Genomic DNA, 14,253 nt, shown 5'->3' with positions numbered 1-14,253 from the left:
GAAATAATACTGAAATGAAATGAATTCATTACTATTGTATTGTTGTTGTTGTTGTTGTCTTTGGATCAATTATACGAATACATGGTATATACTTGAATTCACCAATGATCATTTGAATAAGTAATAATGTATTAAAATTAATGAATGCAATGGCGTAATGTAATACTCTCTCTCTCTCTGTGTGTGTATATATATATATATTTCGACCGAAATGTACACCATTCATTTCAATTTCAACAGAATCATTCTATAGACCAAGGTATGGGTAATGTAAACTGAATATATTCAAAAAAACGATTGTTGATAATTTGTTACATCACTAATTTATATTGGATATTTTCATTGAGATATATGAATTGATCGTGAGTGAGCAGTAATTTTATTAAGACACGAGACTCAATGTACTGGCTTGGATTCCCAGTAGGTGACTGTCGTAGACGCACACTGCCAAATCGTCTCATTTAGCGACAAAACAGTCATCTGTCTCGTGTCCTACATTCGTTGGTTAGTGATCTCATCAAAGGTTTCAATTAGTGACTTCGATTCAAGCTTGTAATGCGTAGTAGTCGATTAATTCACAAATCAAACACTGATGACATTAATGTACTTTCACACTACAATCTGGTATGCATGCAACTGTTATGGCAATAAACAATTTGTCAATGAATAACAATTGTATATGTTACGTGAATATTTTCTCAACTAGATGACATGAATGCGTTAGAATGTGGCTTATGATATTTCACTAATGAAAGACTGTAATCAGGGATTGTTATCAGTGCTTTAATGACTGTTTTACAATTTTCAGATAATATCGCACATTTCTGATTATCAATCTTTCTAACTGACGTCCAATCACTTCTGTAATGAACATCATGCGTGAAAGTTTTGATATAGTTGTACGAAGTGATAAATATACATTGACAGTCAAATTGTTGTACAGTGTTTCAATTATTCTGTTGATCATATGGGTGATGAACATTTTACCAAGTCTTTTTCAATGGAGAATCAATCAAGTCGATCATGATGTAATACCTAAAACAATAGAATTTTCGTGCAATAATATATCTGTTCCAAACGGGTCAGAATCAGATCTTGCTAGTATATTACACAAAATATATTCCCTATCAGTAAAACATCCGTTCAAAAATACCCACTGAGATATAGTCTGGAAGAAAATAGACTTGAGAAATTATATGATTCATTGGGTGTGAATAAGACGGTAAGTTGACTATTAGAAATATTCTTTGATGTTGAATAGACTGACTGTCTTTTAATTAACTGATCCTTACTAATTATTCATTGATATTTCAAAATGATCGAGATTATGTGTGCAAAATATTTGTGTACATTGTTCAATTTCATAGTAGTTTACGTCACAGTGATCCACTCACCACCAGGTCTGTTGTTGAATCATCACAGAAACTTTGGTTGAGAGATGATGTTTGTAAGTGGAATGTGTATGGTGAGATATATGAGGAGTTGAAGACACGTTCTTCAGATGTTTCTGGATGACAAGTGTGAAATAACGTCAGTTTCAAACTCTCCATCAAATTGATACTCACATCTCGTGATCGTTTCACTCAAATGGCATCAATTGCATGAATGACATCAATAATAAACCTCGCCATCACTACTAACCATCAGGATAAATATCATTGATAGAAAGGTTGTGAATTATCCCATTGTTTATAATCTTGTCTGGATTTTGATGAATCTCCGAAGGAAAGAACCTCGAATCCTAGTTTCCATTGCTGCTCACAACTATATCCATTCCATAAAACATTTGGACATATACCGTTCACTTGGATATCAGATTGACGAAATCATATTTTGTGCGTTTGATTACTGAACTATGTATGAAATAGATGTTAGATATGATGCTCATTAAATTATGAAAATCAACACATGAATTTGTATCAACTCATGTTTCAGGTGAGGACGTTTCTCAAATATGGGCATCGTACAATTTTTAGACCAATGGTCTTTTCAAAATGTCACGCTTCGAAATGTGCAGTTATCACTGACATGAACAGATGGCGAGAAGCTGATGCACTTATACTGACAGAAGATAAAGTGCCGAATGGAATTCGACCTCCAGAGCAATTATGGTTTAGTTTAATACATGAGTCGCCTGTACATATTGCTATGGCGGGTACACTGGAAAATGAAGTGAGTAATTCTGGCCATAGTAATATTACTAATCTTTATCATTTCATTACGGTTGTATGTAGCTGACGAGGACTACAAAGTGTGAATAGATTCGTGTTACTCAGCGAATAATGTCACTATTCTTGATTTTGAACCATGAAATGGACTAATTGTGTGAAGTTTATGAATTCCCATGAAACACATACCTATGAGTCGCTTAAACATCACTCCATGATAACATTCACCTCCAGGATCATCCACTAACCAATTAGCTTGTTTTCGATTAGCAAACATATAATATATTCGCCTTCACTTAGATCAGTAAATACCATTTGAGTGAAAATTTCTTCAGATATTACATTTTAGTAAAGAACTCTTGAGCATTGTAAATACACCACCACACCAGAGGTCGTGATCAAAACACTCAGGTCTGTACTGTTAATCTATAATCCAAAACGACAAAACTAAACACTACCCACGAACCACTTTACTAAAACATTGTTCTAATATCAAAACTACTAACTTGCTCATTCATTTTAATATCCATGACATCGTTTTACTTGAATTTATCCCTCTGATATCAAGATTAATTACACTATCTCCTTCCGTCTGGATTCAACGATTTACTCACCATACGGTTCCTATGAGCCATACATGAAGCACCATGGACCAGAAACACGATATCCTTTACCTTCTAGAAACTTCGCTACTGGGAAATCAAAAAAAGTTGCATGGTTTGTGAGTAACTGTATACCGAAAAGTCCAAGAATGCAATACGCCAAAGAACTTTCACGATATATCCCGGTGAGTTTGACAAAGCTTAACATTGAGTTTCTACACGTTTTTCAATAGTTTTGAGTAAACGAATAATTGACGAAATACAAAATGTATACAGCACAAGTAAAATAATTGGAAGTATTTGAATTACTGTACGAACCGAGAATTCCCGAAATAGAGCAATCTAGGTTGAGAGAACTAGGTGAGCACTAACGAAAGTTTGGTGTTTGAAACTCGAAATCAGACAGACATTGGGCACAAAGGTATCATTAGTTCATACAAACACCACTATGAAACATGCAATACTTGTCACTTTTAATTGTAATCATTTCATATGAAATGATGACAAATGTGATTGGAAAGTTGATTGGATCCTGTAGGTTCAAATGAAGGAGAAACAAACTAATAATGATTGGAATATAATGAAACAAGGTCTACTGAAATTGTCTTGATTGATTCACAGCAATGCGTGAAGTATATGTCACAAGTGTATTATTCCCACATCTGCACGATTGTGTGTTCTATCATTGTGTTGACAACAGGTCTCCATCTCTGAAACTCCAACTTCTCGATCACGTATGCGTTCTCGATGGATTTCAAGCACTGATTCTTTAGCAATACCTACTTTCCAGTGTGTAGCGAAATAGATAAACACGTATAAGGCCCTCAAGCACTCAATCTTTAGCATTGCTAAACTTCACAGTCTTTTGAGAGAAGTTTCGTACTTACTGATTGGTCATATACTGTTGATGTTTAACGACCAGTGAAGGTGTTTCATTTTATAACGATGTGTGTTCATTACTGGAATTTATAATCAATATCACCAACTATGAATATTTGATTGTCTTTCACTTCATTGAGAATTTATCCTATAAATGTACAAGTTGGTTAGTCTATATATATAAACAAATGAGCATCTCAGAAATGTCAGGGATAGTGCTCAGATTGAAGATGATTTCATCGAATCGTCAGTTTGTAGGGAACTGGATCACTGGATCAATATAACTACATGTGACTATTCCTTAAACTGATCTCACAAGATTGCCAATCCAGGTATTCTTACACCATACTCAGTGATCACTCACTTTTATGTCCAAGTGTTATATGCATGTACATGAGTGAGCTCACTGTGTTCATGATGGTTATTTAGAAATGCTGGATACAGAAGTGCTGCTGTTGATGTGTCCATAGTTAGGCCGAAATGGCTATGCAGTGCTCTCACGTTTTCAATGATGTTCTAGTTTAGATCTGCTTATGAACTCAACTATTAAAATTTTAGGAGGAAACTGATCGTTTTATCAAACATACGCACAATGAATTCGATGCGGTTACCAGCTTCATCATTAAAACATGTAATTTATCTGTTCCATAGTTCACTGATTCATTTTCTATTTTCAGCTTGATATTTATGGTCAGTGTGGCACCTTATCCTGTCCAAAGTATATTCCAACAGATACCTCATCAGTTAGTTGCTTGAAAATGATTCGCGAAAACTACAAGTTTTATTTGAGCTTCGAAAATAGTTTGTGCAGTGAATACATAACAGAGAAGTTGTATAAAAATGCATTGAAGTAAGTGGTCTGGTATTAATCTTGCATTATAGTGTGATCAAAGTCATCAATTTATTTATGTGTGCATAATCATCGTCTCAAATTGTCATATTATTTCAGAAAAACGAAATGAAATTGGCAGAGTGAACTGGAATGAATTACATTGATGTTGGTTTTAGTGATAGGCGGCAACTCATAGTCATCCAGCACTTACTTATTTACTTACTTACTTACACACTTACGCCCGTTACCCTTCGTGGAGGAGCATATGCCAACCACCACCATTCTCCATCCAATTCTGTCGTGGACAATCCTTTCGAGTTCCCAATGTCTAAAGGCGAAGTCGTGCTGCTGACTGTACAGAGCTGTGACAGCAGTAAGGTGTTTCCTTCAGACAACCAGCATGACAGCAATGCTGCCTTCCCACAAGGAGGGGTGGGAAGTACGCACCCTATGTAAAATCGGTCAACAGGCTTCCTTGGCTAGAACCCTAGAATCTCGTACCATTGATGTATGCTGTGTCTCTGAAACACGCATACAGGATTCCAGTGTGGTCATTCACTTGACCTCACCTCGGCAAAACGGAGAGCCAACGAGATACGCCCTCCGTGTATCTGGTGACCTGACGGCCAGTTCTCGTGGACTGGCAGGTGTGAGCATAGCACTAAGCATGAGGGCGGAACAAGCACTGTTAGAGTGGATCCCCGTTAACAGTCGTTTATGTGCTGTTCGGCTACACGGCTCCGTAAGAACTCGGAAGGATAGGGACACACGTCGTTGCCTCTTTGTCGTTTCTGCCTACGCACACACCGACTGCAGCTCAGATGAAGTGAAAGATGAATTTTACAGAAAGCTATCTGAACTTCTTCAGAAAGCTAAACGTTCAGACATAGTACTCGTAGCAGGTGACTTTAATGCTCAGATAGGTAGTTTAAACGAAACAGACAGGCATTTAGGTGGGTATTTTAGTATACCGGCACAGCGAACAGATAATGGTGATCGTCTGCTGCAAACGCGCTTAGACAATCGTTTATTTTTAGCAAACACAAATTTTAAGCATAAAGAGAGACATCGTCTAACATGGCGACCCCCTACACCAAACCAACGATGGACTCAAATAGACCATATTGCCATCAGTCATCGTTGGAGAGGGTCGGTAGAAGATTGTCGTTCATTCTGGAGTACCTGCTTGGACTCCGATCATGCGCTAATACGGGCACGCATCTGCTTGCGCCCCACTGGACGCAAAAGAGCCACAGTAAAAAGACCCATTAGAACTGAAATGAGTAGCGAGAAAATCAAAAGTAGGTTCCAGGAACAACTGAGGTCACAATTCGGTGGCTCTGGAAACGAGGTTGAACCAGATGTTGCTTGGAAAGCTATACAAACAGCTGTGGAAACAGCAGTGACATCTATCAGTGATTTGAACCACAGGGTTACACAGAAGAAATGGAAATGGCGGCTCTACAGACTAATAAAAGAAACTGGAATTAATAAGTCAAGTGTAAGTGAGACTATTTCGGAAAAAGACGACACCTTCATCTGCTCTCAGTCCAGACGCTTAAAACGATGGGCGGAACATTCCAGAGAACAGTTCAGCTGGCCCTCAGCTACTCTACAACTACCATAAATTCCCAGACAGTGTGAATGGAACATTGAATTAGGTCCCCCAACTCTAGCAGAAGTTCAAAAGGCTACAGTTAATCTGAAACGAGGAAGGGCAGCTGGTCCAGATGGATTGGCTCCAGAGGTCTTAAATGATGGTGGTCCAATTTTAGCGATTAGGTTGACTACAATTTTAACTGAGATCTGGGAGTTAGACGTCATTCCATCTGACTGGTCACAATCACTTATCGTCCCAATATATAAGAGAGGGTTAAAATCATCCTGTGACAACCATAGAGGGATTAGTTTAACTAATATAGTATCTAAAATACTAGCCTCGATAATTATCAGACGCCTAACTAAGACTCGTGAACTGCAAACACGAGAGAATCAAGCTGGCTTTAGACCTGGTCGTGGCTGCATCGACCACATATTCGCCATTCGTCAGGTTCTAGAACACAGGCATACTTATCGGCGTCCGACAATGGTGGTCTTTCTTGACTTAAAAGCAGCATTTGACTCGGTAGACTGCGAGATTCTGTGGCAGTGTCTGTCATTGAAAGGCGTATCTCAGAAGTACACAAACCTTGTGAAGGCTCTTTACTCGAACACAACCAGTAGAGTCAGAGCTTATGGCGAACTGTCATCTACTTTTGCAACCTCAAGTGGTGTCCGTCAAGGCTGTCCACTATCTCCATTTTTGTTTAACTTCATCATAGACCTACTGATGGAAATAACATTCTTGTCGACTAAATTCTTGGGTATTGACCTCCTTCCAGGAGGTCCACTTATCGACTTTCAATACGCAGATGATATAGTCCTGTTTGGTGAAGACGCTGATAAAATGGAGAGTGTTTTGGTAGCACTAAGCAACAATGCCAGAATGTTTGGAATGCGCTTCTCTCCCTCTAAATGCAAGTTGTTGCTTCAGGACTGGTCTGCGTCAACACCTGAACTAAGGATAGGGAGTGAAGTAGTCGAACGCGTTGACAACTTCACTTATCCTGGAAGTCTGATCAGCCCTAATGGGTTAGTGTCTGACGAAATCTCAGCACGGATTCGAAAAGCTCGTTTGGCTTTTGTCAACTTACGTCACCTATGGCGAAGGTGAGATATCCGTCTATCAATAAAAAGACGAGTATACTGCGCGGCAGTCCGTTCTGTTTTAATTTACGGCAGCGAAACATGGCCATTAAGAGTAGAAGACACTCGTAAGCTACTAGTATTTGACCACAGATGCCTTAGAAATATTGTCGGCGTCTACTGGGATAACCGGGTAAGTGATAGTGAGGTTAGATGCAGAGTATTAGGGAGCAATGGTTGATGAGGTTATTAATCTTCATCGACTGAGATGGTTGGGCCACGTGTTACGTATGCCCGAACAACGATTACCACGACGTGAAATGCTAACCGGTGTTAAGGATGGTTGGAAGAAAGTTAGGGGCGGCCAAACCAAAACGTGGCATCAGTGCTTGAAGTCACTAATTTCTAGTCTGAGCCATGCCGGTAGATGCAGACTACTTGGTTGGGGTCCGCGTGACTATCGTAACCAATGGTTGAAAACTGTAAGTGACATGGCTCAAAATCTATCACAATGGCGTCGGTCTATACACTCTCTGTCTTCCCTTAAACTAAAAGATTAAAATCGCTTCATATCTTTCTTTCAGCGAACTAATTCTTTCTTCCTGTACTATATCCTTATTGCAATCTTTTATATATTACCATCTGTGAATTAACTAATTTTATGAATCCGGTGTCCATCTTGTTGTGTTAATGAGCTATGGCAACTTGGACCGATGCATATATGTGCCCGGTCCTACGTCGTAGCTGACTGACTGAGATTTCAATGAGGTCTTCTGAAGATGTTTAACAGAATATTGCACATAATATAAAATGAGGGATCTAATGATCAATACTCTGAAGAAACTTCACATTAGAGAAGGGAGAAGATGAGAAGTCCATGACAGATCTTATTTGAGCACGTTGACAGGTATCCTCAAATAATAAACGTGATAGTGCTCGATCAATTTTTTGTATAACTAGTCGCACAAAAATGTTATGTTTTATGGCCTGTCAAGTACCAGGCAACTAAAACGCCAGTTAAAATACTTATTTCTATGACATTGTTTCTGTGCTAAACCAATGATGCTTCATGTAGCACTAGGAGCCCTGAGTCAAATATGAGTCCTTATTGGTCATCTTCATAACAAATTCTCACCGAGACCAGCTCGTCTAGTCCAGAACAAAGATAGCGGCCCCTACTGTGTGTTTAATTGTTGTTGCAATATTATTAGAGGCCAAGTGTTCTCATTAGGGTGAAGTCCTCACATTTAATTTGAAATCCTGAATGAAATGGAATAAACTAGAAATCTTGAATTAATTTGTGAATTATAATTTTTGGTGTGTGTGCGTTCTTTGCTTAGTATTTCTAATTAAGCTTGCACTTTTTCTGCCTAATATATATCAGACATACGTGGTTTATATACAAGCAGAACAAAACGCATCACACTGCAAAAAAAGAAAAATAATAATTACACGGGATCAAGCAAAATGTGGCTGTGATTGTGGGATATTGTAACAAATAAATTGCGAATAAGTTAAGAATGATTAAACGTATTTCAGTAGCCAATACGTCAAACGAAACCTTATGATCAAACTAACATAACCAAGCAAAAAGTGGCAGTAGACAACAGGTCAAACGAAACCTTATGATAAAAGAAACCTGAATATACATACTATATATATAATCTGGCTACTTAATAATTGTCTAATAAGAATATATGCAATATTAAATGGATGGTGGTTAGCGGTGGAATCCACGATACGCGTTCCATCATACTCGGTGATCCTCAGCTGAATGTATCTGAATCACCCAGTTGAGGTTCACTCGTGGAATCGAACCCAGTACCGTGCGCCCCTAGATTCCACTACTAGCCTCCATCCATCCCTACTTATAATGCTTGTGACGTAAAGCAATATCGAGGCAATCTTCACAGGATACACATATGTCAATTAGAGACTGATCAATGTCAGTCATAAACATCAATGGAACGATTCAAACAAACAATACCAAATTCAATATGTAGTAATAGTCCATAAATAATTCCTAGCAGTTACCATTGTGCATTAAGCAATCATAGTCCATATTTGTCTATATCTGTCACGTCAAAATAAAACGGTGAAACTGGCTAAAACTGAAATCTCATCTCCATCGTTCTGTAAGTTGAAATTTTGACATTTTCAATGTATATACATATTTTTGCTAATGTTCACGGTTCACTTGTATGATGAGATTTCGATAAGTGTTTAACAAATTGCAAACTTATTATTCATTCCAAGAAACGATCTACTTCCAATTGTGATGGGTGCATCGATAGAGGAATATGAAAGAGTCGCTCCTCCATACTCGTTCATTCACGTTGATCAATTCGAATCACCAGGTAAACTGGCAGACTATTTGAAGTATTTGGACAAGAACGATACTGCATATAATGAATATTTTGCATGGCATGGTCATGGAATCATACATGATTACGATGCCCAACCTCAATGTGCAATGTGTCTGCTAGCTCATACATCTCATTCATTTGGTCCATATTGGGTTCCTCGTGTGGCACGATGGTGGAATGATGGATGTAATGGTCGGAAATTGCGTTGGAATCCATGAAATATGAATATTGAGAACAGAAACATTGTTTTATTGTAGATTGTATTGAATTGTAATGTATATAGTGCTTTCTGTGGCATAGATCAAATTACATTTGAAAATGGACAATATTTTACACATAATAACAATTCTGATATTTTTCATGAAAACAATTTCATATGGAATGATTATGGAGCAACATAATGCTGTTCACTATTCACAAATGATTGTAATATGATGATGAGAAAGGTATAAATGTTCATAATAGAGAAGTATTGATAAGGAAAATAACGAAAATTGGATTTGAGGGAGGGAAAGTATTATCTTTTCATATTAACTTTCCATCCTAAACTTCGACCAATTTTAATATCAATACCATGGGATTTAATAATTAACACCGTCTAAATTGTAGTTTCAACTGATTCACGTGAATATAAATGAGTTAATAATTGGACAAATGTAAATATTAGTCAGTTGGTTAATGGCAAAACACAGTCGTGTAAATGAATGGACAATAATATCAAAGGGTTTATTGATTAGACATGTATAGTTTCACAATTGATTGATCACTGTGTGGTGATCAATATCATGTGTGTCAGGTACTTCTTAGTGCAGATCGAATGATATCGACCAAATTACAATGTGGCCACCAGTCTAGGTGACTCAACATTGCGTGCACTATGTTGAGATAAGATGGTCAGATTGAAGAATCTGTGCGAACCTCTTATAGATGTAAATGTGATCATTTAAATGAATGATATAGAAACGGACGAGCCAATCAGAAGCGTTTGAGCAATTTCAAGGTCACGGAGCCAAGTTCAACACGCGATGCTAACATACAATCGGTTCACAGCGGATTTTAGAGAGGAGGTGATTAATGAGAGATTACTGCAGATGGGACGGCGAGACTCTAATTTAGCGACGAGCCAATCAGAAGCGTTTGAGCAATTTCAATTATTGGCCAATCAGAAGACAGTATAAAGTAAAAATATATTACAAGGAAGTAATGAATTACAGTGGATATTCCTCTTTTATATGATTTGAAAACGTGTTAAGGTTTGATAAAGGTTCAGAGGTTGTGAATTCATAATGCATGTGGTATAGAAACTCGTCCATAGGGTTAAGGTTAGGGTTAGGAGTTAGGGTTAAGGTTTAGGGTTAGGGTGAGGGTTACGGTTAGGGTTGCAGCCTCTCAATAAACACCTCTTCTCTAAAATCCGTTATAAACCGATCGTATGTTAGCATCCTAACCCTAACCCTAACCTTCACCCTAAACCCTAAACCCTAACCCTATGGACGAGTTTCTATACCACATACATTATGAATTCACAACCTCTGAACCTTTATCAAACCTTAACAAGCCTTTAAATCATGCAAAAGAAGAATATCCACTGTAATTCATCACTTCCTTATAATATATTTTCACTTTATACTAACTGTCTTCTGATTGGCTAATAATTGTCAAGGACATTTAAGATTCGTTCAAAGGTCGTCCCTAAATTAGAGTCTCGCCGAAAATGTTTATCACTTGGAAATGACACAATCTGTGATACAAACGTTCTTCAAAACCTCTCCTCCATCTATTTACGAATTATTTTCGAAAATGTCTAATTGCTTGCCAACCAATTAAGTGCGTGTAATGACATTTTAGCTCCAACCTCACAACCCATCAATTGACGGTCATCAATTACATGACGAGTTCATTTATGACTGGTGATTTTATCGTCTCATCATAACTATCTAGTGGAGTTTTGTTCTCTGAACTGGATCGTTTGATCGTGGAGCTTTCATCGTTCTTCTGAACGACATCGTCAGCACAAACTTCAGATAGAAGTGAAGTGTTCGAATTTCTCCATATGTGTTTCACAGCTTGTTCTGTGCACCTTGATTTTGATTGGTTCTTATTGACCTTAAATTTATCATTGTTTACTTCTTTGTTTTGGTCGTGTACCATATGCAAACTTCCTAACATGTTATTCCTAACTCGAGAAACTATCTAATAAGAGTAGTTGTTTGCTAGTTCAACCAGTGCCTGTTAATCAGTAGTTGATGACAATATGACAAATTAAATGCTCAATAGGTTATCAAATAATTCTCCTTATACAAACATAGCCACTCATTTCTCTGGATGAACATTTGAGAAGTTACTATTAATGAGTCAACAATTGGTTAATCCCTGAGTAGTAGCCGACAGCATATGCTGATCGAATTTCATCGATCGAGTTACAATATTACTACTAGTCTAATTGGCCAGGCATCAAAGTCATTGAAATTAATGTAATGGTTATACGCTACAATGGGAAATAAGTTGAAATACATGATAATCGAATGAATTATGTTTTACACTACGATGTTTGAAATAAGGTAAACTCGCTAACACCATTGAAATTTATTTAGAGTGAATTTATCAAAAGAGGTTTTGTGGAGATGTTAGTAATTTCAATAGTTGAATTCATGAGTCAATTGAAGCTAGATAACCATGAAAAACCTGGAAGCAGCACTGGACGGCCGTTTCGTCCTGATAGATCCTGGGCGAGAAATCGAGACGGACATGAGAAGAATCAACAACAACTGGATAGAACTAGAAAGGAAGGCCCACGACAGAGTGGAATGTAGAATGCTGGTCGGCGGCCAATGCTCCATTGGGAGTAACAGGTGTAAGTAAGTAAGTAAGTAAGTAAGTAAGTAAGTAAGTAAGTAAGTAAGTAAGTAAGTAAGTAAGTAAGTAAGTAAGTAAGTAAGTAAGTAAGTAAGTAAGTAAGTAAGTAAGTAAGTAAGTAAGTAAGTAAGTAAGTAAGTAAGTAAGTAAGTAATTAATGCATCATTCAAATCCATGAATTCGCTGATCATTTTGTTGTAGCTTCATCTTCGTACTGCTAAACTCATTCTAGGAATTTTAATGACCTAATTTTCTCATTGTTTGTACGTAATATGAAAGATTGAGGCGTTCTCATTGACATGCACTAAATTGTTGGTTCGTTCGTGTGTTTGCATTAGGTTGTGCTTTATGTGTGAGTGCAAAATACGATTCTTGATGGAAAGCACATATTGGTATTTTGATGTAGCGGATTCATTTGTTGTTGTTATATTTCCATCTGAGTCTAAGATTGGCATATTACACTTAGAGTTGAATACATGCAAACACATGAACAAATGATGAGCACTGACGAAGAAAGAGAATAAGGAGTACACAAAACTACATTTTGAATTCGAGACAGTTTTCTATTGAACTTTCATTGATAATATTATCCATATTATGACTAGATTATCATCAAACTACGTGGATTTATTATCATTGTTCATAGTTCACCCATGGTTATCAACTTGAGAGGACGGAGTCCGAGCTTCAAATGGTCGTACAGTTCGAAATCTTATATAATTGGTTCGGTGTTAACTTCCCTAACCTAGTATACCACGACAGTTGAAATAATGTAACGATTGGTCTCCTAATAGATGAAATCCGCAAATATTGTCTGACATCAAAGGCAATGTTGTTTAGTTAAAACTCTAGAACAGAGAAATTCTGACAAATGTAGTAGATAATCTTAATCTTACGATGTAACTTCTTACCTGTACTCTTAGCATTGATAGATTGAATACTTACAGGTTACCTATTTAAACGGATGTCAAATTTGTTTGGAAATCTGTCTTGGGAAAATGACTGTGATATGGATAATAGGAATTTGTGGAGGTTACTGCGTCAATCAATATTCTATACAAAAGCTGAATAAACGGGTGGATTAAAAATGGAATAATTGATATGCGAAACTATGAACTTACATGTGGAACGAAAAAATAAAGCTGAATGAAGTCACTCAACAATAGTAAAATGAGTTAAGTTTATTAGTCATGAATAGCATTTGAACAGACCAGTCAATGATATATTTACAAGATGTTATGGATGTTTCTAACCATATCGAAACATGTACAAATGGATGTTGTTGATAAGACAAGCAACTAGAATTTAACAGAGAATCGGTTTTTGATGACGGACGAATAGATAAATTTTACTATTCTTCTCTGAAGCTTGCTCTTAAACTGACAGTACAAATTCATTTTATTTTCAACCCGACGTACTCAATCAAGTATATGTTTTAACACATAAACTACTAGAGGCAGTTGCAGTGAAACCGTATTGTGTGCTCCTATTTAATATGAGGTGATGAAATTCTGAAAATAAAAATTAGTGAGGAAAATTTGAAGACGATTCAGAAAAGAAAGCTTGCTTTCCGACGGTGCCATTTACTTGAGCTGTGTAATCATATTTATAATCGTTTGACAAATTAAGCAATCTACTAAAAATAAGAAGGTGGACTGCATAGTTTAAAATGTTGAAAGACAGTTGAGTGACGATCGACTAGTGGTGGAAAAGCGATCAACTGAAGCTGAATATAAGAAAGATAATTGTCCAATAAATATGTATGAGAAGGACGGAGAATAAATAAGAAACATGTTGGTGATAATAACGAATATTTAAAAAGTTTAACAACAATAGAAGGACATAGTAGAAATCAATGTCAAGTA

The 14,253-nt window shown here is 37.0% G+C and overlaps 2 protein-coding genes across 2 annotated transcripts; both read left to right on the top strand.

The window, feature by feature from the left end:
- Window positions 1–600: 600 nt before the first annotated feature.
- Window positions 601–3,047, top strand: MS3_00001070 (uncharacterized protein). The gene is made up of 3 exons (XM_051208582.1): window positions 601–1,222; window positions 1,936–2,172; window positions 2,737–3,047. The coding sequence occupies exons 2-3, from the start codon at window positions 1,981–1,983 to the stop codon at window positions 3,001–3,003; spliced, it is 459 nt and encodes a 152-aa protein (XP_051070288.1). The 5' UTR covers window positions 601–1,222; window positions 1,936–1,980; the 3' UTR covers window positions 3,004–3,047.
- A 906-nt stretch (window positions 3,048–3,953) lies between these two features.
- MS3_00001069 (uncharacterized protein) lies at window positions 3,954–10,514 on the top strand. The gene is made up of 2 exons (XM_051208581.1): window positions 3,954–4,499; window positions 9,423–10,514. Exons 1-2 carry the CDS (start codon window positions 4,408–4,410, stop codon window positions 9,748–9,750), a joined length of 420 nt encoding a protein of 139 aa, XP_051070287.1. The 5' UTR covers window positions 3,954–4,407; the 3' UTR covers window positions 9,751–10,514.
- The last annotated feature ends 3,739 nt before the right edge of the window (window positions 10,515–14,253 follow it).

Source organism: Schistosoma haematobium, chromosome ZW (genome assembly GCF_000699445.3).
Source record: "Schistosoma haematobium chromosome ZW, whole genome shotgun sequence".
Classification (NCBI taxonomy): Eukaryota; Metazoa; Platyhelminthes; class Trematoda; order Strigeidida; family Schistosomatidae; genus Schistosoma; species Schistosoma haematobium.
This window is presented reverse-complemented; position numbering and strand designations above follow the sequence as displayed.

What these genes read in the sequence shown, in the direction of transcription:
- MS3_00001070 (XM_051208582.1), top strand. Translation starts at nt 1,981, where the DNA reads ATGGTCTTTTCAAAATGTCACGCTTCGAAATGTGCAGTTATCACTGAC. An exon ending in CGGGTACACTGGAAAATGAA is followed by an intron (nt 2,173 to 2,736) that starts GTGAGTAATTCT and finishes TCTGATATCAAG; the next exon opens with ATTAATTACACTATCTCCTT.
- MS3_00001069 (XM_051208581.1), top strand. Translation starts at nt 4,408, where the DNA reads ATGATTCGCGAAAACTACAAGTTTTATTTGAGCTTCGAAAATAGTTTG. An exon ending in TTGTATAAAAATGCATTGAA is followed by an intron (nt 4,500 to 9,422) that starts GTAAGTGGTCTG and finishes ATTCATTCCAAG; the next exon opens with AAACGATCTACTTCCAATTG.